Consider the following 23,998-nt stretch of genomic DNA (forward strand, 5'->3'; position numbering starts at 1 on the left):
GTATATCCCTGCATGCGGTGTGCACTGATGCTGCTGGCAACAAGAATGAATGGGGGTGAGTGAGCCAAAGGACTAAGTGGCTGGCAGCGCCTCTTGAACAGCTTTTCCCCTCGTTTTTTTAAGAGGGACCTGGATGCAGCCAAGGACCTCAACTTCATACTGGAAGTCAGACAATCACAGCCATGTCAAGTTTTATAATACTGGAAGTCACTTAAACTGGACATCTTCTTCATTGTTTTTTTTTTTTTTGGGTTGCTGCCATATTAATAGAGGCAGGTCCACCGCATAAGGAAATACAAGTAGACGAAAAATACGCAAGTTTTCAGACTAAAGAACACAGTGATTACACTACATAATTTTTTTTAAGGTTTATTTTGGGCATTTTTGTGCCTTTATTTGATAGAGGAGGAAAGTGAATAGAGTCGGAAACAGGGACGAGAGCAGGGGAGAGACATGCGGTAAAGGGCCGTATTCAAATCCGGGCCATCCGCATATATGGGGTGCACCTTAACCACTCAGCCACTTGCGCCCCACACTTCATTAATTTAAATGAATCCATTTATGATCCAAATTCATGTATCACTGAGCACAGATATAATATGTGACAGCAGATTGGCTGGCTGGACGTTGACTTTGCCGCCATGTTGCCAGAGGCAGGTCTGTTGCATAATGCAATACGAGAAGACAAGGTATGTGCAAGTTTTCTGAATGAAAAGCTCAAACAATCAGATGAAATCGATTTTAATGAATGATTTATAACCAATGACCCATACGGATATATATTATATAATGATACTATTTTAGCGTCTTTACATTGGCTTCCAATTAGTTTTAGAATTGATTTTAAGATTTTACCCATTACTTTTAAAGCACTAAAGGGTCTGGCTCCAATATATGTAACAGAACTTCTAACCCCCTATGAGCCAGCCCGCACCCTGAGATCCTCAGGTGGGGGCCTCCTGGTTGTTCCAAAGTCAAGACTTGTAACTAAAGGTGACAGGGCCTTTTCCATCAGGGCCCCTTGACTTTGGAATGACCTACCCAAAGAGATAAGCATGCAGAAACAGTATCTGCTTTTAAATCACTTCTTAAAACTCATTTTATAGACTTGCTTTAATGTGATGTCGTCTTCTTACTCATTCTTATTCCTTCAATCGTTGTCTTGCTGCTTTGATATTCTGCGTGTCAAAGCACTTTGTTAAACCTTGTTTTTAAAAGTGCTATATAAACAAAATTATTATTATTATTATTTTATATTAACCTATATTGTATTAATCACAATCTCATACACACACACACACACACCCACACACACACACAGCGCTTAACAAATTTATTAGAGCATCTGTCATATTTGTCTCAGAGACCATCCAGCATCATGAAGTGCTTTAACGCAGACTCTTTCATTTTCACTGAGCTCTCTAGGTTTTACCATTTTGAACAGGAATGAGGAATTTCAATCTGAATTCACCTTTTTATACCCAAACTTGAGCCGGCTCACTGGGCTTCTTTGAGAAGTCAGAAATTGATCAAGCATAACATTCAACCACTAAAACTAATTTTTCTGTTCAGGAATGCAAGTAAATAACTATAATTTGACATATTAATCAAGAAATAATAATGTGCTTTACTATTTTTTCAGTTTTTTTTTTTTTTTTTGTAAATCAGTAAATTTGACAATTCATGGATAACAATAGTAATTATATTTTAGCATTAAAAATATCATTTGGGTTAAAGAGCTTCTACATATTGGTGTATTAACCATTGCAGAAACATAAAAAATGATTTTGGTAATTACCAATGCAGTTAATTTAGGGCAGCTGTGGCATAAACCTTACTTTGGGAGGTGGTCTGATGAATTTGTTAGGCACTGTATGTATATATACAATTAGATTTTATTGGAGTACTCCCTCTCATTTAATGAAGAGTACCTGGATTGAACTGAGAAAATACAAGAAAGCTGATTCTGCTTTTGTGTTTCACTATCAGTTTTTATATTAATATGGATCATAGATTATAAATGATTCATTAAAAGCAATTTCATCCGATCATTTGAGCTTTTTATTCAGAAAACTTGCATATTCCATGTCTTCTTGTGTTGCATTACGCAGCAGACCTGCCTCTGGTAACATGGCGGCGACGTCAACTGTCCAGCCAGCCAATCTGCTGTCTCATATTATGTTTGTGCTCAGTGATACATGAATTTGGATCATAAATCGATTCATTAAAATTAGTGTAATGTAGTCATTGTGCTTGTTAGTCCGAAAACTCACACATTTTTTGTCTACTTGTATTTCCTTACGTGGCGGACCTTCCTCTATTAACATGGCGGCGTACACGAATAAAACAACGAAGAAGACCTTCACTTCAGTTGACTTCTGGTATTAGAAAACGTGACATGGCGGTGATCGTCCGACTTCCGGTGCGAAGTTAAGGTCCTCGGCTGCATCCAGGTACTGTTGCTATTTTCCATAAATATGCTATTAAAGGACACAGTGAAGCACTTTTTAAGAAATTATGTTTTGCCGGGCAAATTTAACTTTTTTTTTTATATTTTTGTATTATTAAAAGACCTTACATTTTCAAAATATTACCAAATGGAGAGTTTCTTGGTAACTGTGCTGAGCCAAATGATCCAGATCTCTAAAAGGAGTCATGCTTTACTTCAGGTCATGCTTTTTGTTTATCAGCAGAATGCAGTAGATCATGTCAGTATTTGGGATGATCTTTAATGTTTGCCAGTACATGCATCATCTACACAACCAACCCAGTCTGGATACAGACATCCCAGACCACCTGTGTATGCAATCCGAGCTTCTGGATATCAAACTGTTTTCAGTATGCATTGAGTTATGTCCACACAAAGCATTAGGGATTACTACTTGGTATCTGAATGCCCAAAACAGATAAACAGCGAATTCAGTAGGTATTCAGACCCCTTTCTCTTTTTGTCTATTTTGTAATATTGCAGCCTGATGCTACAGTAGAAAAAAAATCATTTTTATTCTCATTAATCTACACTCAGTACCCTATCATGAAAAAGGGAAAATAGAATTTTAGAAATTTTTGCAAATGAATTAAAAATTAAAGAATAGAATAGAATGTATCAAACAAGCCACCCAATAATTAATCTATTTCCTGATTCAGCCTTTAAATTTGCTAAATGCTAGCATTAAACTGATTTAATACAACAAATAAATATCTGCTACTCACAATGATTCATGCCCCTAATATTTGTTGGTAGCCAGTGTTGGTCTAAAAGGCATATATCAGCTGATACCGATGTGATTAGCCAGTGCATCTGTGTATCTCTGTCCAAAACTACACTGCCAGGGTTCTGAACCACACTCTACACACACTGTAAAACCAAATTACACCTTTAGAAATCATGCAAACAGATCGCCTTAAAAAAACTTAGTGAAATAACATTTTGAACTCACTAAACTAGAGATTTGTGTGTTGCATTTACAAATGCCTTTTAAGTGCACTTGGATTTAGGTTTAGTAGCGGACCTGCCTCTGGCAACATGGTGGCGACAACGTCCAGCCAGCCAATCTCCTGTTGTGTATTATGTCTGTGCTCAGCGATACGTGAATTTGAATACTAAATCGATTTTTTAAAATTAATGTAATGTAATTGCTCTGTCATTTGTCTGAAAACTCTGGATGAAGCTGTCTATGTGGCAGTGATCGTCTGACTTCCAGTTGAAGCTGAGGTCCTCAACTGCATCCAGGTCCCTCTGAAAAAGTTGCCCAATTCTGCGGGAAAACCGTGGATGTGGCAACCCTGAGTTTCTGTCGGCCCCGTTGTAGCTTCCGCGGTTCTCCTCAGATGATGCTGATTGGTCAGAGCAGCATCTAGTTCGCCACAAACTTTGCAGATGAGAGCTTTGCAAAATGGTTTTGCCTGATGACAGCTATGCAGTCTTGTCAATCCATTGGAGTTGAAAAGTTATTAATCCACACAACCCGCCCCTGAACCTTTAGTTTTTTTTTTGACAATGGCCAGCTCTCTCTTCCTAACACAGACGCCACAGAGCCTTCAGCACAACAACCCCATCCTATGGGGCGTTGCAGATATCCACAACGCTCCTTCTGTAGACATGTCTGTCATCATCATTATTATTATTACATGTCTAAACATCCATTCAGAGGTTCTCAAACAATATTCAAACAAAATAAAAAACATGTCTACTGATATAGTGGTTAGAAATCAGCACCCTGAGCCTGTCAAGTGCATTATTCCGTATCCACCAATATGTCATATTTACAACATGCACACAGGTAGTTATATAAAGATCAAGTATACTTTTGATTAAATTAATCAGGCAGTAGCAAGTAGCAACAACTAATTAGTGCATGCTTACACACTTTCCTGCACTTGCCTCTCTGCAGTAATGAGATTCATTCCTCTTCTCTTCATTTCACTCTGAGAAAGGAAGAAAGCAGCTTCTGGTTTTGACACAAAGCAAAGCAAAAAGCACGATTCCAGTCAGTATAGATAAGTGTGTAGGAATCTTTGCAAAACATGAAATTGATTCTTTTGTTAGCCTGCTGATGTCACATAAATTCAACTGTTCTACCGCAGCAAAACACATCAGTGACTAGAAAAAGAGGCAGCAATACAATTTACTCTAATTGGCTACTTCTTTGTGCTCTGTAAAGTTGGTACAACTGCTTAAAATTGCTCGATATGTCAAGAAGAGCCTTTAAAGCTAACTTTGTGAAGGACATAAGGTGCACATGACATATGAGGCCTCATCTTGTGTATCACTGGTGGCTAACTGCGGTATTTGGATGTCACTTCTAACAAGAGATAGCTTGGATTCCTTGTATTTTGTAATTACAGCCCTGTTACACACCATTGCAGCTTAATGTTAAATGACTCCTGACATGAGCTGCACACGCACATTTGACAGCTCCATTTACCGCTGATTAGATTTGCAAGGACATGTAGTATACCCTCTCTGTCTCTCCCTGAGTAGGTTGAGTATCTCCTGAATCCTATCCATCGCACTAATGTTATGCAAATGGTTTAATATGAAGATAAAAGAGTGTTGCAGCGTGTGGCGCTCTCCTGGTTCACAGCCTCGCGTTTCCAGGACGATAGCTCTAACGAGGAGGGCACTATTTGGGAGTCATTAAATGATGGCCTTCCTGACACGCACCCGCTCAACCACCGCCGCCACCCACCCCGCATTGGCCATTAAAGCTGCTCACACCCACACCGAGACACACACTGCAGACGCCTTTTAGCGCCGGCTCCCAGTTTCTTACACATCACAGTGTCACAGAATAGAAAATTACACTCTCCTCCCACAGAGAAAATTGCTTTGGAATTGCTTGGTTATAAAGATGTGCTTTAAAGAGAGGGGGGTGCATGCAATAAAAAAGGACACACACAAACACAATTACTTAAGCACTCTAAGGACAATTCTTACAAGTTAATCAGAGGATTTACCAATTATTGATGTCAAAAGGATTTAGTTGTGTATCTGTTTGCGGCCTGTGTTTGTGTGCTGCATGTGTTTGTCCTTTAGTGTTAGGTGTTTAATTTGCATTTTCCTTTGTTATAGTGAGTACACTTTGTATTATTGTAGAACATACAGAATTAACAACCACCAAACAGCTACCAGCCGGAGATAAGATATTTTACGAAAGACATACAGGTAGACGTACTTAAGAGAGACATAACATAATGCACTATGGCGCAGAAACAAGTGGTCATTCTAAGACAACAAGGTGAGAGGTGTATCAACGTCAACAGACAAGAGAGGCGTGACGGAGATGATAGAGAGAAGATACAAAGTGGAAAATAGCAGAGAAGACAGAGAGGAGAGAAGATACAAGACGGTACAGCAGAGATAAGTCACACTGGATGGATAACACCAATAGGGACAGGCCAAACATAATGGGATCCTAGCTGACATTAGGGCTACAACCAAACGGCAACTAACCTTGCAAAGCAGATGGATTTGCCCGTTTCTGTGTTCCTCACTGGCAGATCCATCTTGCAAAGCTCCCATCTGAACAGACTGGGCCCTGTCAGAAAGTGACAGGACCAATCAGGAGTAAGAGGTAGTACTTTTGGGCGTGGCGGAGTCTTGACGTAAGCAAGCAGCGACAAGAGGCCGATGCAATCATGGTGAAAGAGATTAGAGTGGATGCTCCTCGGTAGCGGTGCACACGTGTTTTGTTGCTCTGATTGGCCCATAAAGATGTGACAGAAAAAAATGTTAATCCAATCACCCACGAGTTTTATTTCAAAGGCTCTGCCCTTTCCCAAACACTGTCTATGGTAGGTTTACCAGATGGATGTGTGAAACAAATCGATCTGGTTAAGTGGGAACCTTTGGTTCTGAAAAATGAAGCCAATGCAGAAGTGCAAAAAATTGCAATACCACGAGTGTCCACTTGAGGCTAGCATTAGGAAAACCGGAAGTCCCGTACACATGTTAAAAAGCCATTTTTTATGCTAGAAATAAACTGGTTTACAGCCTGGTTCAAAAAACCAAATGTGTCTCATTAGCTAATGTCTCCATGTGCTTTCACTGTACGGGGGGTGATTTTTGTTTGTACCACAATCGTTTTGATGGTATTAAGGAAAAACCTCACTGCGGACTGATTGGTGCATCTCGTTTGATTGACAGATAGCTCAACAGGCAGAAGCTAAGTTTCTGTCAACCAGAGTCGAGTTAGTGGACGGGCAGTTAGGTTGATCCATAGTTTGGTTGAGACAGCAATTTCAATATAGAAGCCGCCACGGATTTGCCTCAAAAGCTGTTTGAGTCCACCTATTGTAAGCAGACGGCTGACGTCACAAGACTTTGTCCAATTCTTTCTGCAGTCTATGGATGCAACGAACAACTAAAGTCAACTAGTCGCCGACCACTGGAGCGATTAGTTGACCTGTCAGGTGGCCCATTGTGGGATCCTTTGATGGCTTTGATGGCTCAATTATTATCATTATATTTTACTAACTTTATTAAATTTTCATTTCAAGCAATATTTTTGTCTGGGCTTTTAACATAAATAGTGTTGAAGTAAGGTTAATTGATGTTCTTTTAAAGCCTAATTATTGTATGTTGGTCAGAGTTCGCTCCACTGTTTAAATGTTGACAAGTAGTGAAAGTGATGATGTACATCACTCCCTATGTAACGTGTTAACAACAGAGGTAGAAAATTAACCTTGCAAAGCAGATGGATTCGCCCATTTCCGTGTTCCTCACTGGCGAATCCATCTTGCAAAGCTCCCATCTGAACAGACTGGGCCCTGTCAGAAAGTGACAGGACCAGTCAGGAGTAAGAGGCAGTACTTTCGGTTACGGCGGAGTCGTGGTGTAAGCAAAAAGTGACAAGAGGCTGGTGCATTATGGCAGAAGAGATTAGTGTAGATACTGCTATAGTGACAAAAGTCGTGTGTTGACATGTCTACAGTCACCATGGTTTGCGTTATGCAATTCTCTATGGAGTTTACTCTTCTGTAGCGGCTATGACTTCATGCGTTTTGATGCTCTGATTGGCCCGTAAAGATGTGACAGAAAAAAATGTTAATCCAATCACCCTCCAAGTTTTATTTCAAAGGCTCTGCCCTTTCTCAAACATTGTCTATGGGAGGTTTATCAGATGGATGTGTAAAACACATCCATCTAGCGTGTAAAGTTAGTAGAAAATGTAATAGAGAAAAAAAATGCCACCTTAACGTTGTATTATTAAGTTAAAAGTAAAAAGGGAAAGGTGTGGGGTTGTGTCTGCAACACTGTAGTTACATTAATGTTAAAAGCCAGGATGAAATCATCAGTGGATGACCAACTTTCGCTAACATAGAAACTAAAAACGCATTGCCAATGTGCTCCCGTGATATGTAAGGTCTGCTTCACATATTTTACAAGCAATCTTTCTTTTTGAACTGTGGAGAGTGAAATATTCCCTGACCTTCGAACTTTTAGGACATGCAGATGTTGCATCAGGCGCTTCCATTTCTGTCTGTTCTTCTTTTCCTGTCAATCACTGTTAAGCAAGTGCTACTCTAGACAGAGATGGTAAGAATGACAGATGAGTCCAGATTCTACCTACGGCTGTTAGATTGTAGTGTCAAAGTGTGGGGAAGATTCTGCCCATTCTGTGATGCTTTGTGTGCTTCTCTACCCGTATTTCCCAGAGCTGCTTTGCTCCTCTGTCCCCAGTAGCACATCTCTCTATATCAGTCAGCTGCGTACTACTGCTTCTCCCTCTATCTGCCACCTGGTCAGCGGTGCGTTGGAGGGCAGATGGGGGGGGGACTCGCCGACCAAGGTGATCTTGGTTGGACGGAAGCTTTTCAACCAAACAATCGACCAGTCGAATGAAAGCTGTCAGCCCTAGTTTTTAGACATGTAAAAATCCAAAACTGGAGTGTTTTTTTAGCAACAAACTTCACAGGCATGTTTTAGGGACCCCTGAGACCAATATAAACTTGTCTTAAAGGGATCAAATATGTGACCTTTAAGTGAAAATAGCTAAAACAAAATCAGTTCACTAGAACTAATAGAACTAACCAATATTTGACAATATCTTCAGATAACCACTGAAATCATTCTAATAATGGCAATATCAGTCATCGCATTTAATTTAAAAGGGAAATATCTCAGTCCACAGTGATGTACAATCATAACTTAACACTCCTCTTAGAGAAAGCAAGCTTATCAGCAAAGACACACCCACCCACATTGATTTAATCTTACATTAGTGGATTAGCTGAGGTAAATTATTATGATTAAATTCAGCTTCATATTAAACAGTGAAATGCAGGATTATTTGTTGTGGTCTTTACAGACTGAATTGCATGTATAGTGATGGGCACACCCACTGCAAAGCAAAGATAGACCTCATTTAATCCCAGGAGATGGTCAATAGTCTTAGTAAGGCTACTGGACTAATTGTCGCATTCAGTTAAGATAATCAGAGTACAGAATGATTTAGGTATCCTTTATGTCTAAAATACTAAGCTTAAGATGGCATATTATTCCACTGCTTGTATGTCACTCTCTGACACCCTGCTGAGCACTAAAATACTGATTTGGTTTACACTTTTCCTCAAACTTGTAAAAACAGGAATTCTCCTACAAAAACAAGCAGACAGATGGAAAAGTAATATTTCTTAAAGGAAGTGAAAAGAAAGTTTTCAAACACTTCAATTTCAACCCCTCTTTATTTAAGGTAAAGTGCAGTCTCCTTTTAAGAGGAAATTTTTAAAACAGGTAAAGAAAAATACTACTGTGTTCAACAATGACATAAGAGGAGAAGTGCTATAATACGGTACTGACACTATTCAAGCACCCAAAAATTTAACAACTACAGCAGTTGAAGGAAAAACTGAGACGTGAATATCAGTGCATTGTTCTACATCTTTAAGTTTTATGGCTGCAACTGGTTAGAGGGTTTATAAAATCTAAAACTAGTACTTCTTCAGACTCTTTTCAAGACCCTCTTCACGTATGTTAAGACCCCGCTGCACCTTCAGTTTTTAACCAGTTACACTGGTGACGGGTATATGCATTTTTGATAATTGTAAGATAGAATTGATTGTAAGATAAAATTGTGACAACATGGTAAAGAATATGCAGATAGTACTTGTTACTATAGCATGCAAATAAAGCTTTCTTTTCGATGCATTAACATAGTGTTTCCCAACCATTTTTCCTTGCCGACCTAAGAAAGGCAAGCCATCCAGGACCCAAGAGAGAAGAAAAAGGGACACACTGCTGTCAAAAAATAACAAACATTTTAATTGTTTCACTGATAAAACCCTAAAAAAGGCCTATGCATGCTTTTCTTATCAAAAGACATTTGTATAAACTACTTAACTGCTTTATCATGGGTTTAGTCAATATTCGCAAATCTGATTTTGGCAGCCTCAGAGCAGACAAAGCCTCACGCCCTCCTGAGATCTTTGGAGCCACCCTCCACCCCCCACTGATATTTGGAACCTATATGCATTTATTTAGATGTACAAAATATACTTAGTGTATCAAAAGTAACATTTCAGAATCAAGAATCAAGAAACATAGTAGCAACAGGTAAACAGGAGGTGATGCCTTACGCTCACTGTGTCAGTGGCACCCAGGGCAAGGCATTGCTTGGATAGTACTCAATTGACATCTAGCCAATCACCTGTGTTTTATACAGGACATTTGGTGAGACAGTGGAGAGTGGAATAAAGCCAGAGGGGAAGACACACGATGCAGTGGAACCAAAGTAGCACACTTTTTGATTAATTAACTTGATCAATTATCTGTTAAATAACGTGCCGATAACGGTAATCAGACAAATGCCAATGATCGGCTCTAAATAATCAGTCTACCCTACTTATATTACACTAGGCAGACACTTCACTGCAAAGCTGCGTTGTATTTGTAAAATCCTGAAAAAATGTGAACACGTTGCAACCTCAGCCTCACCTCCAACATCTTCTCCTCCAACTATTTCTCAGAAATCTTGCATTCACCTGTCATTAACAACACACACCACATAGTTAACTTGATAGCTAGGGACACAGCGAAGCTTTGAGGATGCACTGATAGCTCAACAGGCCAGAACATAAACAAGCTTGCAGACTGACGTCTGATCAGTTCCATCAGAATCTCACTTGTGATTGAAACTGAATAGAAAAACAAAACTAGCCCACAATCTCTTTAGTCAAATATAAAAATAAAAAAAAATGTAAGACCCTATGGTTTTGACTTTTTATAAGCCTTAAATTTTACTACATTGATTCATCATTTTTGAATACTTTAAAGAAACCACAGACACCTTGTGCTGAAGATGTAACTCTGAATTTAGCATGCTTTATTTGGCATATATTGTCCTGTTAGCAGGATTTGAGGCATATTTGGTCATAAATGTCCAGCTGCAGGATTTTCTGTCATACTGCCTCTTTACCCGGCCCAGCGACACATCGGACACCTCATCACAAATAGAATTAGCTCCCTGCACAGACACAAAATGACAGTGGCTGCATGTTTGGCAGGAAGCGTAATGGCTTTGGGGTGCTGGTGGTGTTTTCCTCGTAGGGGAACCAAAGGGCAGAAGTGTGTATCAGTCCAGACTCTTCGTGTGGTGCCAGTTATACCATTCACCCCTCCCCTCCCCTCAGGAGCGTGTGGACAGGTAGTGAGGATGACTCTTCTAAATCTGCAGTTTAGCTCGGTCGTTTCGAGGGGTGGTGTGAGGTGTGAAGAGGCAAACTTGAGGTGAATGGTCTTTGGACAAGGAATGAGTGTGTTCAACATCACAGAACGAGGAGACTGTGTTTATATCTGTGTGTTTTTTCTCGTCCAAGTGTGTGCAAGAGTGTGACTGATGTTATTTCAATCTGTGGGATGATTGTGTGTGAGTTTTTTAGTGTGTATGGATGTGCAGATGTGAGTCTGTCCCCCTGCACCATCATTAGGTCGTAGGCAGTCCCAGCGATGGGGGTGTAGCTCTGCTGCCTCTGCGGCCTCTCAGGCCAATTTAGGGGGAGAAAAGCACTTCGATCCTGGCCTGCAAGTCTGAGGGTCCCCAGCGGGAGGCAGCGCAGCCCTGCAATCTATATTGGATTTATTCCTTTCCCATCTACAGGCCCCGCACACCCTGCAGAGAGGAAGTCTCAACTGCACTCTCTCTGTCCCCCTAAGACAATATGTTATGGTACACACATGAGCACACATAATCGCGTAAACACGCACACTCTGAGGCACACAAACTCAGTCTATCTTCAAGGCACACTCCCCCACAGCAAGGAAGTTAGAGCGGCACACTTTGTGTCCCTGTGGGAGCTGCTCGGGGTCAAGATACTCTGAGATTTGTGAGAGACAGACAGAAAACAGAAAGAGGCATCCAAGCTATTGACACAGTGAGTTATCTGAGGCTGACCATTGTTTCTCTACAGTAAAATATTGTTCTGCTTTATAAAGGCCAGGGTGTTAAATAAAACGCACTTTTATCACATTAAAGCAAGAAAAAAGAATTTACATAAAACTCAGACAAGGTCAGGGAGGAACGAGCTTCTTAATTTAGTCTAATCAACTGTCATTTGCATCGCGCCATTTGCGCAAGGTATTGCCACTAACTGAATAAATGGACTTCTTCAGACTCAAGGGGGGGCACTCCGCTTTTGATAAGCTGGCAACATAACTGATTTGCATATATTACTTTGATTATCTCATTACTAGGATGATTCTTGCGGAATTTTTTGACACTCGCGCAATCGAATTAAAATTAAGGCACGCAATCAATAAAAGGGCAACTCGGCTGTGCAAACACACGGCACCCCAGGTTTGTATGGTCAACTAGCGACGATGATGACGGTTATGATGATGATGATGTGGCAGATGATGATGATGATGATGACCTCTTCAGCTCGCGAGCTCCCCGGTCTCCGTAGTAGGTTTTGGAGTCTCTGGCTCTTGATTCCTGTGATCAAAGCAGTAATCAGTGGAGACAATGGGGGCCGTGAAATTGCCGCTCTTGGTGTGGGTGACCTATCCACCTGCCATGAATCCGAGAGTGGTCCACAGGCGGCTCATGCTCTTGCAATCGATAATAGCGCTCACATCTTTCCTCCGACCACCCATCTTCAGGATGATGAAATCATGCGTAAAGACGCGCGCCTTGGATAATTTTGCAATGCTGTCCACAATAACCGAGCACATGTACAGGCGTTAGAACCTTCACTGCAACTGAACATAAAGTTGAATCATACGACCTCAAAACTTAGTCATATCAGGTCTCACAGAGTGTATTTCTGCTCATTAAAACCGCAATTTATCCAAAATTCTGCGCACATGACATTGCGCTTTAATGCCAAAATCAGCAAAAGTGGCACATTTGTTGCCACACATACTTACTTCATTTTAGGAAAAATGATTTCAAGACTTATTCTTTTCTCTCCTAATAGACTCTCACTCATGTGCACACATCAACGTTTGAAATTCATGATGTAAATAATTACAGGCCTCGAAATTGATTTCCTTACGACCTTCTTCAGCAAAGGAGGCATCCGAAAGAACCCCCTCCCCAAAAAGAAAGCTCCTTCTGTTGAAGCATTAAGTCGTTAATTATTTTCCTTACATAAGGACAAATTATCGAGTCAGTTGAACGAAATTAGAACCCTTTGTTTCTGATCAGACCGCATTACCGCTGGAAATTACGGCTGATGGCTGCGTGCGCGCTCGCCTTTGTTGTTTCGATCATCGCCTGTCGCTCTGAACCCCGCGCTAACAAAGTCATTAAATTGACTCCCTCTCGCTCTCATTATGCGGGCTGTTAATAACCGCTAATTAACTTTGCTTACGCGCGTCTTAAAAGCCTCCCACCCCTCCCAACACACACAGACACTCTCTCTTTCTCCTTTTTCTCATTCGTTTCCTTCTTTTTTTTTCCTGCTCGGCCTCTTAAAGGAGCGCAAGTGTCCAATTATGTCAAAGCGCGAGGAAGGATGGATGGAGGATGAAAGTTCGTCACCGAGGCCAGAAGCCAGTTGGTACATGTCAGTGACCAGTATTTAAGAGGAAAACACTTGTGGAATAACAGCAAAATACGGGGACTACGTTATTTAGTTGTGCGTAAAAGTAGGAGGAAAACATTTACATGTGAGTGCAGGTTCAGATGTCATTTAGTGCATGCATTCCAAGAGCAATGCATCCAGATTTGCCTTGTTTTATATAGTTATAACTGGGTCTTACCTATTGGAGCAGTTTCTTATTTCGTCCAGGAGATGGCGCCAGTTGAATGACCCTCTCATGGCAAGCTGCTCCAAAACGATGGAGCATTAGTATCACTCTCATGGCCTTTGCTGGAGAGGCCAAGATTTGGGCTGTAAAAGAAGCACATAAGCAAAGAGAAGGCTTTTAGAGTTCTTGCACGTTTTTAAACAAAAAAAGTCTCGCTTTTAATTGGAATATGTTTAAAGATAAATGACAAGGTGTATGAAGCCATGAAACCACGGGTTTTTGGTCCGTGCCACGGCAGGAGTATGTGAGCGCATAAAAAAAAAAAAGCATCCAACCTGGAGTTCCCCCTGGATATGATCAACGCAGGATGTTATGCAAATACAGAGGAGGCGGTGTCGAGGTTGGTGCAGAAACAGGAAGGCGGCCTCTCTCCGCCATCTCTTCACCTGCACGTCAAACAGACGGAAAATTGAAAATGTGAAAATTGCGCACTGACTATTCCGCCCCCCCTCCCCTCCTTCCCTCTCTAATGTATGCGCGTAATTAGTGCATTTAAACAAAGCGCGGATGTCCTGCTGGCTGAAATGGCGGCTGACATCTCTTTTTCCACAGGGTTAATAACAGTGTGCGGATAAATGAATCAAATTGTGGCCCCCAAATTACAGAGCGACTCTAAATACCCGTCTGTATTACGCACGTCTGTTTGTGACCGCGCAGGAAAAGGCAGAACATTTTATATTGTTATTACACTCATTACATTGATTTGCGTGCAAATAAACAAGCGCGGAAGTTTGTGACACCAAGGAAAGTTGCGGATGGATTGGATCTGACACCAATCATCCGTTCATAATAATGCTGGAGTGTGTTTCATGAATACAAGAGACAACAGAACAATCACAGAAGAGTGAGAAAGAAACTTGATTTATCATGGAAAAAATGAACGTAACCATGAGGTTAACACGGTCAGAACTTAAAAGCTGCATCTGCAGATATTTTTAAGTGTCTGTTTTGTACTCGAGTGAGACTGTTCGATTAAAAAAATACTTGAAAACTGAGGTGAATCTATAAGGGGTCTGCACCTTAACTAAACAGATCAATGGCGCAGTTAAATCACAAAAGGTCATAAAGCTAGATCTTAAAAATACATAAAAGAACTTGTGCAGTTTTCTGGACATATATTTCATTGTTATTTCAAGTTTGCTGCGATGCTTCAGCCCGGGTAGATACATAACGGAGAAAAGGGGGGGTGAAGAGAGAGAGAGAGAGAGAAAGAGAGAGGGATGGGGGGGAAGGAGAGAGTAAATTGCAGCTTGCTGAAGTTTTTGGATTGAATTCTGAAAATGATCCTTTTAACAGTGATGGGCTCTGAGGCGAGGATAAGGGTCATGCCATTCACAGCGGGTTAAATAGACTTTCATTTAAAATTACATTCTCGATCCGTCTCTCTACCCCCCCCACCCCACCTACCCCCCCACCAACGCAGGAGTCCCCCCACCGCGTGCCATCCCCGGCTCCCCCGCGCGCCGTCTCATCACCGGCGCGCCACCCGCACTTTTTAAGTCAATCTACAACTCCAACAGAGAACACACAATCTGAAGGATAGATAGATAGATAGATAGATAGATAGATAGATAGATAGATAGATAGATAGATAGATAGATAGATAGATAGATAGATATGTTTTAGAATTGTAACATTTTAATCGAAAGTTCAGATCAAAATCTAGATGTTTCAGTGACTCAGTCAGCGACGAGGCTCTAGCAGGTGCTGTTTGGGGTTGAACGCAAACTCCGTGCCAGATTTTTTTTTGAACCATGGTATTAGGATCAAAGAAAAATAGGCTTTTGGTCCTAAAAAAGTAGGCTACGTCATCACAAACGTAGGCCTGTTGTTTGCTGTGGCCAGTAAATAGGACAACCCAAATATCACCTCACTGACAGGCCTGTAATTCTGCATCATTATCACAGAATAAATATTACTGTTTATATATTATAATATTCTAAAGTAATATTATGAAGGCTTTATAACATGAAAATATGAAGAGACATGTCTAATGATATTTTCTTTAAGCTATTTCTTCTGTTTGTAATATGGTGTTCACTGTCAGTACAAATAGAAATGTCATTATCATCATCAGTATTATTATTATTTCTTTATGAGTATTATTATTAATATCATCAGTATTATTTTTATTTTCGGCATTATAATGTATAAGATGAATATTCGTTATTCATACTGTATTATGATAATAAACAATATTAAATGACTAGGCACCTGTTACACATTGGGCTTTGAGGAAGAACTATCATTATTCATTATTAATCGTTATTTGAAGGATATATATATACAGTAACAGCTACTCTATATAGGGGTATAAAGCATTAAAGATTAACACAATTGTGCAGGCAGTTCTGGCTGGTTATAGATTCAGCATGACATGTTACCAATGAGGCTCGTCACATAAAAAAAATCCACTTAGATTTAATGTGGTTTCACTTTAAATGTTTTAAATGTCCCAGCTCCTTTCTGGTATTGCCTAACCTCACCTTGCTACATAAGAGCATGGGAGCAAGATATATTCTTAACCCACAAATTTCATTTGAAAAAAAAAAAAAAAAATCTTAAAATGAGAGCCTGTTATTCTGTAGGCCTTACTGGTTGGCCATTAGTCATTTTGTGGTGTCATAATTATTTTGGCTGATCCCATTGATGTAGCATATAAAATAAATATATAGTACTTTTACTGTAGTGCAACTGATTAGTTTGATTTTTTCTCGTCTTGAAGCTGATATAAAATAATTATAAACAGTACGCAGGCCTTAAAAGTTACATTAATTCTCAAGTCAGGAAAAAAAGAAGGTCCAAAGTGCTCTGCTCGACTTTTTCAGCGGAGTTCGTTCCACTGAGAAAACCAGCACTCCGTGTCGGGTTTTGTTACCTTTCCCTCAAATTAACTTTAATCGTAAAATATATAAAGCAGCTCCGCGCTGCCTCTCTCCCCACATACACACATACGAGCCAATCAGGCGGCGCAATAACAGCCTACACGTATGCTGAGCGAGCGCGTGGAGCCGAGAAGCGCCTGGCAGACCGGAGCGCAGCGCGAGGCAGTCAAACCGCTGCCTGTCATTAACTGAGAGTGTGACAGAGGAGCGAAACAGGAGAGAGAGAGAGGGGTGAGTGAACAGAGGTAGGAGGAGAGAGCGGTCACATCGGCCTGAAGGAAGAAAAGAAGAAAAAGAAGAAGAAGAAGAAGAGAGAACCGGACCCTGCGCGCGAGAGAGAGTGAGAGAGAGAGAGCGCGAGGGTGAGAGACTGACAGCCGTTACAGGAGCACGAACCGAGGCGTCGATATGAGCGGTCAGTTTGAGGAAGATATCCACGACCGGACTGAGAGAAAGAGCAGTAAATCCCCGACGCTGCTTTCTTCTTACTGCATTGACAGCATACTGGGCCGCCGGAGCCCCTGTAAGGTCCGGCTGATAGGGGCGCAAAGTTTGACGGGTCTGCCCGGGAGAGGGGAGCTCGACAAGACGGCTGAAAGTAAGTTTCCACTAAAGTGATATAGAACAGCTTGATGTTACGGGGCATCATGGGAGATGAACTAGCTATTTTTATGCTAAAAGTTAAGCAGTAAAAAACAAGCCTCGTGTTTTCATGTTTGGCTAATACGCTGAATGGTTTTATTCCCTTTTTTTTGCTTGACAGGTGTGTAAACTAATTATTACCCTAAAAGCGTTTCACTTTAACCTAAAATGTGAATATTTTGCGAATGACTTTATTTTATTATCCATTATTTTAACACTCTTACACGTTTCCTCCTCAGGACCAACCAAAGACCCCCTCACCCTCAGCGCCGACATGCACCTGCCACCAAAGCTCCGCCGGCTGTACGGACCCGGCGGGAAGTACCTCCACGAGCACCCGGAGACTCTGGACAGGGAGCGGCTCCTCCTGGAGCAGGCCAGCGACAGCTTAAAAATCAGCCAGGCGCCGCAGGTGAGCATCAGCCGCAGCAAATCCTACCGTGAGAACGCATCACTGAGCCGGGGAGAGGGCGACCAGAGCCCCGGGGAGGGCTCGGAAGACGGTAGCATGGGACTGGTGGAGCTCGGCCCGCTGAAGTTCGAGGAGGACGCGGGGAAGGAGGAGAGCTGTGGGGACCCGGCAGCTCTGTCCCCGAAGGACGAGGAGAGGGAGAGCTTGAACGCCGGGGATGGGGACGTGAGGGACGGGGAGGACAGCGTGTGTCTGTCGGCGGGCAGTGACTCGGAGGAGGGGATGCTGAAACGGAAGCAGAGAAGATACAGGACTACATTTACCAGTTACCAACTGGAGGAGCTGGAGAGAGCTTTCCAGAAGACACATTACCCCGACGTCTTCACCAGGTAACAACTAATGCAAACTAGTTTTTTTTTTTTTTTTCATTTGGGTTACGTTCATTCTTAATTATTTGTGTTTCCTGTAAATGATTAAAATGTGCCCCTATTTTTTATTTCAAATTTATGAATTGTGCTAACAATTTAAAATGAAAAAAAAATATGTCAATAATTTTAATTTGCTTGCATTTTTTAAAATTTATTTTTTTAATGAATCTAATTTATTTTATCGTGACTTCTAGCTTTAAGTTCTGTTATAATATATCGCGACTATTGTTACATTTGTTATTAAAAATTAATTTGAAAATAACAGGAAACAAAACATACAAGTTGTTCTCTTTTTACTCCATGTTTTATGGTGATCATTTACACATTTTCTAAATAAACACTCTTAGCTCATTTTTACCCAGAAGATTCTCTAGTAATTTATTAGTAATTTACCTGGACTCCTCCTGGATCACACCCCTTAAAATGCCCCAACACTAAAGAAAAGCCGTGCCCTGCATTAGTGAACACAAAAGGCCTGTGAGTGCTAACAATGGGGACGTTTTGTTACCTGTATCCGCTGCTTGATCCAGAGGTCTCCGGAGGAAAAATTAACCGCTGCAGATCAGGTTACATGTTAGACATGATACTGAATACAGACTGCAAAGAAAAAAAAAACATTTCAGGGCCTGACCTTAAGCCCAGGGGCACAAGAAAAGAGAACTATGCAGGGCTTTATTAGAATAAATACAGGCTGAGACAATTTAAAAATGAAAGCATTGTATTTTTGCACTTGTAAATTTTGTGCAATCTATAAGCATTTGTGCTATTTTTGAAGCTTTTCTGACACTTATAAAACACAAGGGCATACATGTTGCCTTTTTCTCACTAGTGACATTATTCATATTTTCCAATCGATTTACCTTAAAGCGACTTCTGGCTCTAATTTCCACTGCAGGCCCATCTTGCAGCTGAAGGCAGCGTCAATTGCTGTGTGGCAGGCTAGTTTAGATGTCATTATTTCCCCCATTATGTTGTTACAGTGACAGGCCTGTGCTAAGAAAAAAAAAATCTAACAATCACTAGGGCCTATTTCTACCCATCCGTGACAGGGAAAATAGAATATGGCTATATGGCGTCTTTCTGCAGCACGTGTGAAAAAAATCAAACCTATTTTTGCGTCTATTGTTGACAGTGAACAACAGGAGGGGACAAAACAGCAATTCGTCTTTTCTTCCAAACTGTGCCCCTGTAACCTTCTCTTTTTTAAAAATTATTTACAGGGAGGAGCTCGCGATGCGTTTGGATCTGACCGAGGCCCGCGTGCAGGTAAGTGGCTCTGAAAAGAGGAGGCTTGTAAATCAAATTTGGGAGGGAAAAAAGCGCCTTTTAATGTTTTATGTCGACTATAAAACGTCCCTGCTAGATTATAAGCGCTGATATGCGTCACTGATTGAGGATCGGCGATTACGGGCCAATTTGAGGCAGTAATTTATTACAGTCGAAAATGTGTTAAATGGCCTCGTGCGCCGCGCGGGGAAGGTCTTTCCTGTTATTGAATGTTATTACGCGCGGACGTGGGACGTTTTAGTGGCAATTAAGGAGACGCTGACGATTCATAAAAAGCTCACTTAGTGCAGGAGCAAACAGTGTGTATGTTCCTGGTGATGAGATGGTGTTTGAATTCCCATCAGAAAGGGGGAGGAGGAGGGGGGTGAGGAAGAGAGGTGTGTGAGGGAGGGGAGAGAGAGAAAGAGGGGAGGGATAATGCTATTTGATTTCCCATTATGTGATTGCAATAGACCTGCATTGATCCGATGCTTTGCACTTGGGAGCGAATGAGAGACCATTAAAGGTGTTTGCTCCCCCCCTCCCCCCCTTTTCTCCCCTCTTTTTTTTTTTTTTTCCTCTGAAAGCGTGTCTTGCATGTCGAAAGCCCGGCCTCATAACCAGAGAGACAGTTCAAACACGGTGGAAAAGCTCTCCGGGAGGGTTATGGCCGACGGTAAAACAACAGATGTCTCTTTAAGGGGGCCGTAGGTGAACAAATCACTTAACGGGCGCCATCAGGGAGGTGATAAAAACTCATAAATTCCCGAGGGGCTGTGTAATGCTAAACAGCCCTCTGGGAATAATGTGTGCGTCGCTCAAGCTCAGGCCCGTTCAATCACTTTGCCCATGTTGACATTTTGCTCATTGTGCTTCTGCAGAGCAAACTGGCCAACAGAGGATGCGTGGGAAAGTTAAATACTCTCCGGGATGGAAGTCACTTTCTTCTACATCTCTTAAGAATTTAATTTAAAGCGCATTAATTGTTATTGGAGCCAGTTCAGCGGTAATTTTCTGGATCTTTTGTTAACACCGCTCTTAATTATCCCCACCCTGAAGCCCATCCACAGGGACATGTGGGGGGGGGTTAATTAGACAGAAAGTAGATTTAAAGGACCGTGAGCGGCAGGGTTTACCTCGCTTGTAATTACCGTTGACTTTCCGCCTGTTGGCCACCACCTGAAGCAGACAACTATTAGACTGCTCTGACAAAACATTCAATAGAGTGTAGTCATGTTAATTACAATGAGGCATTCCTGCTATGTAAGCAGGACAGGGAGTTACTTCTGATGATAGGGAGTTGACTCAAACTGAACCTCTTGTAATTTACAGAACATAAAAGATCTCCCTTTATTTCAGATTTTATCTTCTAATGTGTCTGAATCATCTGGACCTATTTGATCATCTACACAAGAGAGAACTAGCTCATCTAACCTGAGTATCCTCACTCTTGCTTCTCTTCAGGTGTGGTTCCAGAATCGAAGAGCCAAGTGGAGAAAACGTGAGAAGGCAGGGGTGCAGGCCCATCCGTCAGGCCTCCCCTTCCCCGGCCCCCTAGCAGCAGGCCACCCTCTCAGCCACTACCTGGAAGGAGGGCCCTTCCCTCACCACCCCCACCCCGCCCTGGAGTCAGCCTGGACAGCTGCTGCAGCCGCAGCCGCTGCCTTCCCCGGCCTGGCACCTCCACCCCACAACGGTTCTGCTCCGCCTCTGGCCACGCCACTCGGCTTGGGCACTTTCCTTGGCACGGCGGCCATGTTTCGGCACCCAGCATTCATTGGACCCACCTTTGGCAGGTTAGCTGAAACCAGAAAGCACTCTTATAGCTTATTTACACCAGAACCCACCAATTTCTTCCCTTTTAAGCCCCCTTATTACCTGTACTTTACTGTGAACTACTACAGTTTTGCCTCAAAGCTCATGTAAGGAAAATGCACGGCCAAACCTGAACTAAACCATTACATCATGCAACTCTAATAACTCTGCTGCAATGACTGTTTTTCTTACAGTGCCTTATCATAAATATGATAGTGTTAACAGTCCACAGTGGTGTGATATCACTCTGTCAAACAGTGTGATTGTGTAAGGAAAACTGTGAGGAGGGGGGTGACTGTACATGCCATATGCTTCAATGAGATCCTCATTTTCCTCAGTTGTCTCTTTTTAGCAGCATTTTTAAGCTTCATAATTTTTATTTTGCATCTCAAAAGTCAGCACACATTTATGGATATTAAGGTGCAGTAGCAACTATAAATAAAAAGAGGAGATGAATACATTAAAGGGATTGGTTTTGTCCTTGAAGCAGCTGTATTTTGTCTGCTCTGCTAGAATAAAAGGTAAACATGTGGAGCATCCAGAAATGTTAAACAATGTTATACGTCTCATCTCAGGCTCTTCTCCAGTATGGGCCCATTGACCAGTGCTTCCACCGCCGCTGCTCTCCTCCGTCAACCCGCCCCTCCTGTAGAGAACCCCTCCCACGCGGGCCCCGTCCTCCCCGACCCTTCCTCTTCCTCCTCTTCCTCAGCAGACCGCAGAGCATCCAGCATTGCAGCGCTGCGCCTCAAGGCCAAGGAACACTCAGCTCAGCTCACCCAGCTGAACATCCTGCCCGCCGGAGCCACAGGGAAGGAGGTGTGCTGAACACTCGACACCAGCTGTAGGCCTCCACATTGCTGGGCCCACGTCCCATTCCATGACACCCCCCTCCCAAAAAAAAAACCCCCACTCATACCTCTGGAGGGTGGCATTCCCTCCTGTGCGACTGTCCCTGTTACCTCATGTTTCCCCAACAAGATAGCACGACCAAATTCAGAAGAGCACTGGCTAAAAAGTGTGTGTTTGTGTGTGCATTACCACCAGCGAAATATGATTTTACATGCCATACAAAAACCTTTCTGACCTAAAGGCCAATAACGTTAATATTTTAACACATTTTTACAAAACTAGCAATATCTATGAACAAAACCGTAGCAAAAAGCAGACTAAATTATTTCAAATATTTATTTTTGATCTAAATATTTCTTCATTTTCTCAATAAATCAAACTTATAATTTAGGCTGCATGCAATTTCTATTAACTTAAAAAAACACCTAGCCAGTGGGGAAATGCACCCTAGTACAAGGAGACACTCAATTTTTATTTAATGCCCCTTTGTTGTGCGACAGCGCTACATTTCAGGGTTAAAATATCTTTACAATAGCACAAGTTTTTAAATGATACATTCTCCATTATTTTAATGAACGCAGGTATGAGAAAATGCCGAAGCTACACCTATTTTATAAGAAAGGTGCTTAGGAGATGAATGAATCCAACAAGCTAATTCCTGCACACTTTCTAAATTGCACCAAATCATCTGCAGCATCTTCTGTACCAAATTTTGCCAGCACATTTGTGCAATTTAGACAGTGTGTAGGACTTTGATTGAAAATTTGGAACAAGTGAATACAAGAAAGTTCTCGATTTTGAATTGCCTAGGCACCAGTTTTTGTTGCTATGATATCAAAAAAGGTCCAATTATCTTTTGATTTTTTACCAATACCATATTTTGCTGAAAATCTGGTATCATGAAAACACCACCTTATAGTAAATATTTTTTCTTTCACTGTTTATTTGATCAGATTCAGATTTGAGCTGCAAAACAGTTAACACATCCACACATATTGCATCAGGTCTGATAACTGTAACTGTGATAAATTATGTTAAAAAGCAATTTTCTGCTGCTTTTCTGCTGTTTTATAATTTAAGGAAATAATTCAATAACAGGATACTGACATAAAAAAGATTTTTCCTTTTAGAGAGGGGTTTATAGTTTAACACACACACACACACAAGCATAAGAACTGCAGGGGAACCCAGACTTTGACAAGAGATTCTCGTGCTACTTTAAAATGTGGACAACTTGAGAGCTCAGCGTTAACTCTGCTTAATCTGTATGCACTAATGTGGGCTAAGCTGGTGTAGTTCTGAAATAAAGAAGCGTTGGAGGAGGTCCCCCACCCCTTACCCCCCCAGAACCAAAGGAAAAACTGTTCATAGACCTTCCATAGCCTTCTCTCCAGGCCGGGCTCCTCTCCACTGCTTGCTTGTCCAACGGTCACACTTGGCATTACCGCTTAAAAATATTTGCCTGAACCAAACCAGAGTTACTTCAGTTCAACGGACATTCAAACCTCCCTCCATTATTTTGTGGCATTTCAGTTGAGTGTGACTCCAGGACACGCGAGCAAAGTTGGTGTCTGAGCTGTCTGATGACCTGACTGTGTGAAAGACAAACTGTACATAATGTGTAAAAAGTAAACAAAAAAGTTCAAGGAAAAGGATGATTTTCAAAATAAGGTTGTGTATATTTGAGGAGAGCATTTGCACTCAGTGTAGTGTTTAATGAATGTCGCCCTGTGTAGACTTTCACCTGTGTTTATGAATTATTAGCTTTTTAGATGATTATTTATGTCTAAATTCCCCCTGGAGGACGCAAATGAAGAAAGATTTTTTCTTTTAAAGTGACTGTCAGTTTCCTGGTTTAATAATGCTAATTTGAATAAATTACACTGGTTAAATGAGTTATCTTTTATTATTATTTCAAATTCCTTTAGGACTGACATAGGCCTAA

General features: G+C 41.5%; 1 protein-coding gene across 2 annotated transcripts; it reads left to right on the top strand.

Moving 5' to 3' along the window:
* Nucleotides 1–2,378: 2,378 nt before the first annotated feature.
* On the top strand, nt 2,379–23,998 carry arxa (aristaless related homeobox a). Of its 2 annotated transcripts, none has more exons than XM_041813694.1 (5): nt 2,379–2,453; nt 17,520–18,081; nt 19,341–19,386; nt 20,851–21,182; nt 21,777–23,998. In XM_041813694.1, exons 2-5 carry the CDS (start codon nt 17,555–17,557, stop codon nt 22,027–22,029), a joined length of 1,158 nt encoding a protein of 385 aa, XP_041669628.1. In that variant the 5' UTR covers nt 2,379–2,453; nt 17,520–17,554; the 3' UTR covers nt 22,030–23,998. The 2 variants fall into 2 exon arrangements, with proteins under 2 accessions (XP_041669628.1, XP_041669627.1); XM_041813693.1 differs by lacking the exon at nt 2,379–2,453 and adding an exon at nt 16,964–17,236.

This window comes from Cheilinus undulatus, linkage group 19 (assembly GCF_018320785.1).
Source record: "Cheilinus undulatus linkage group 19, ASM1832078v1, whole genome shotgun sequence".
Taxonomy (NCBI): Eukaryota; Metazoa; Chordata; class Actinopteri; order Labriformes; family Labridae; genus Cheilinus; species Cheilinus undulatus.

Coding starts and splice junctions, on each gene's coding strand:
- arxa (XM_041813693.1), top strand. CDS start 17,047: ATGAGCGGTCAGTTTGAGGAAGATATCCACGACCGGACTGAGAGAAAG. Junction 19,387..20,850: donor TGACCGAGGCCCGCGTGCAG/GTAAGTGGCTCT, acceptor GCTTCTCTTCAG/GTGTGGTTCCAGAATCGAAG. Junction 21,183..21,776: donor ATTGGACCCACCTTTGGCAG/GTTAGCTGAAAC, acceptor GTCTCATCTCAG/GCTCTTCTCCAGTATGGGCC.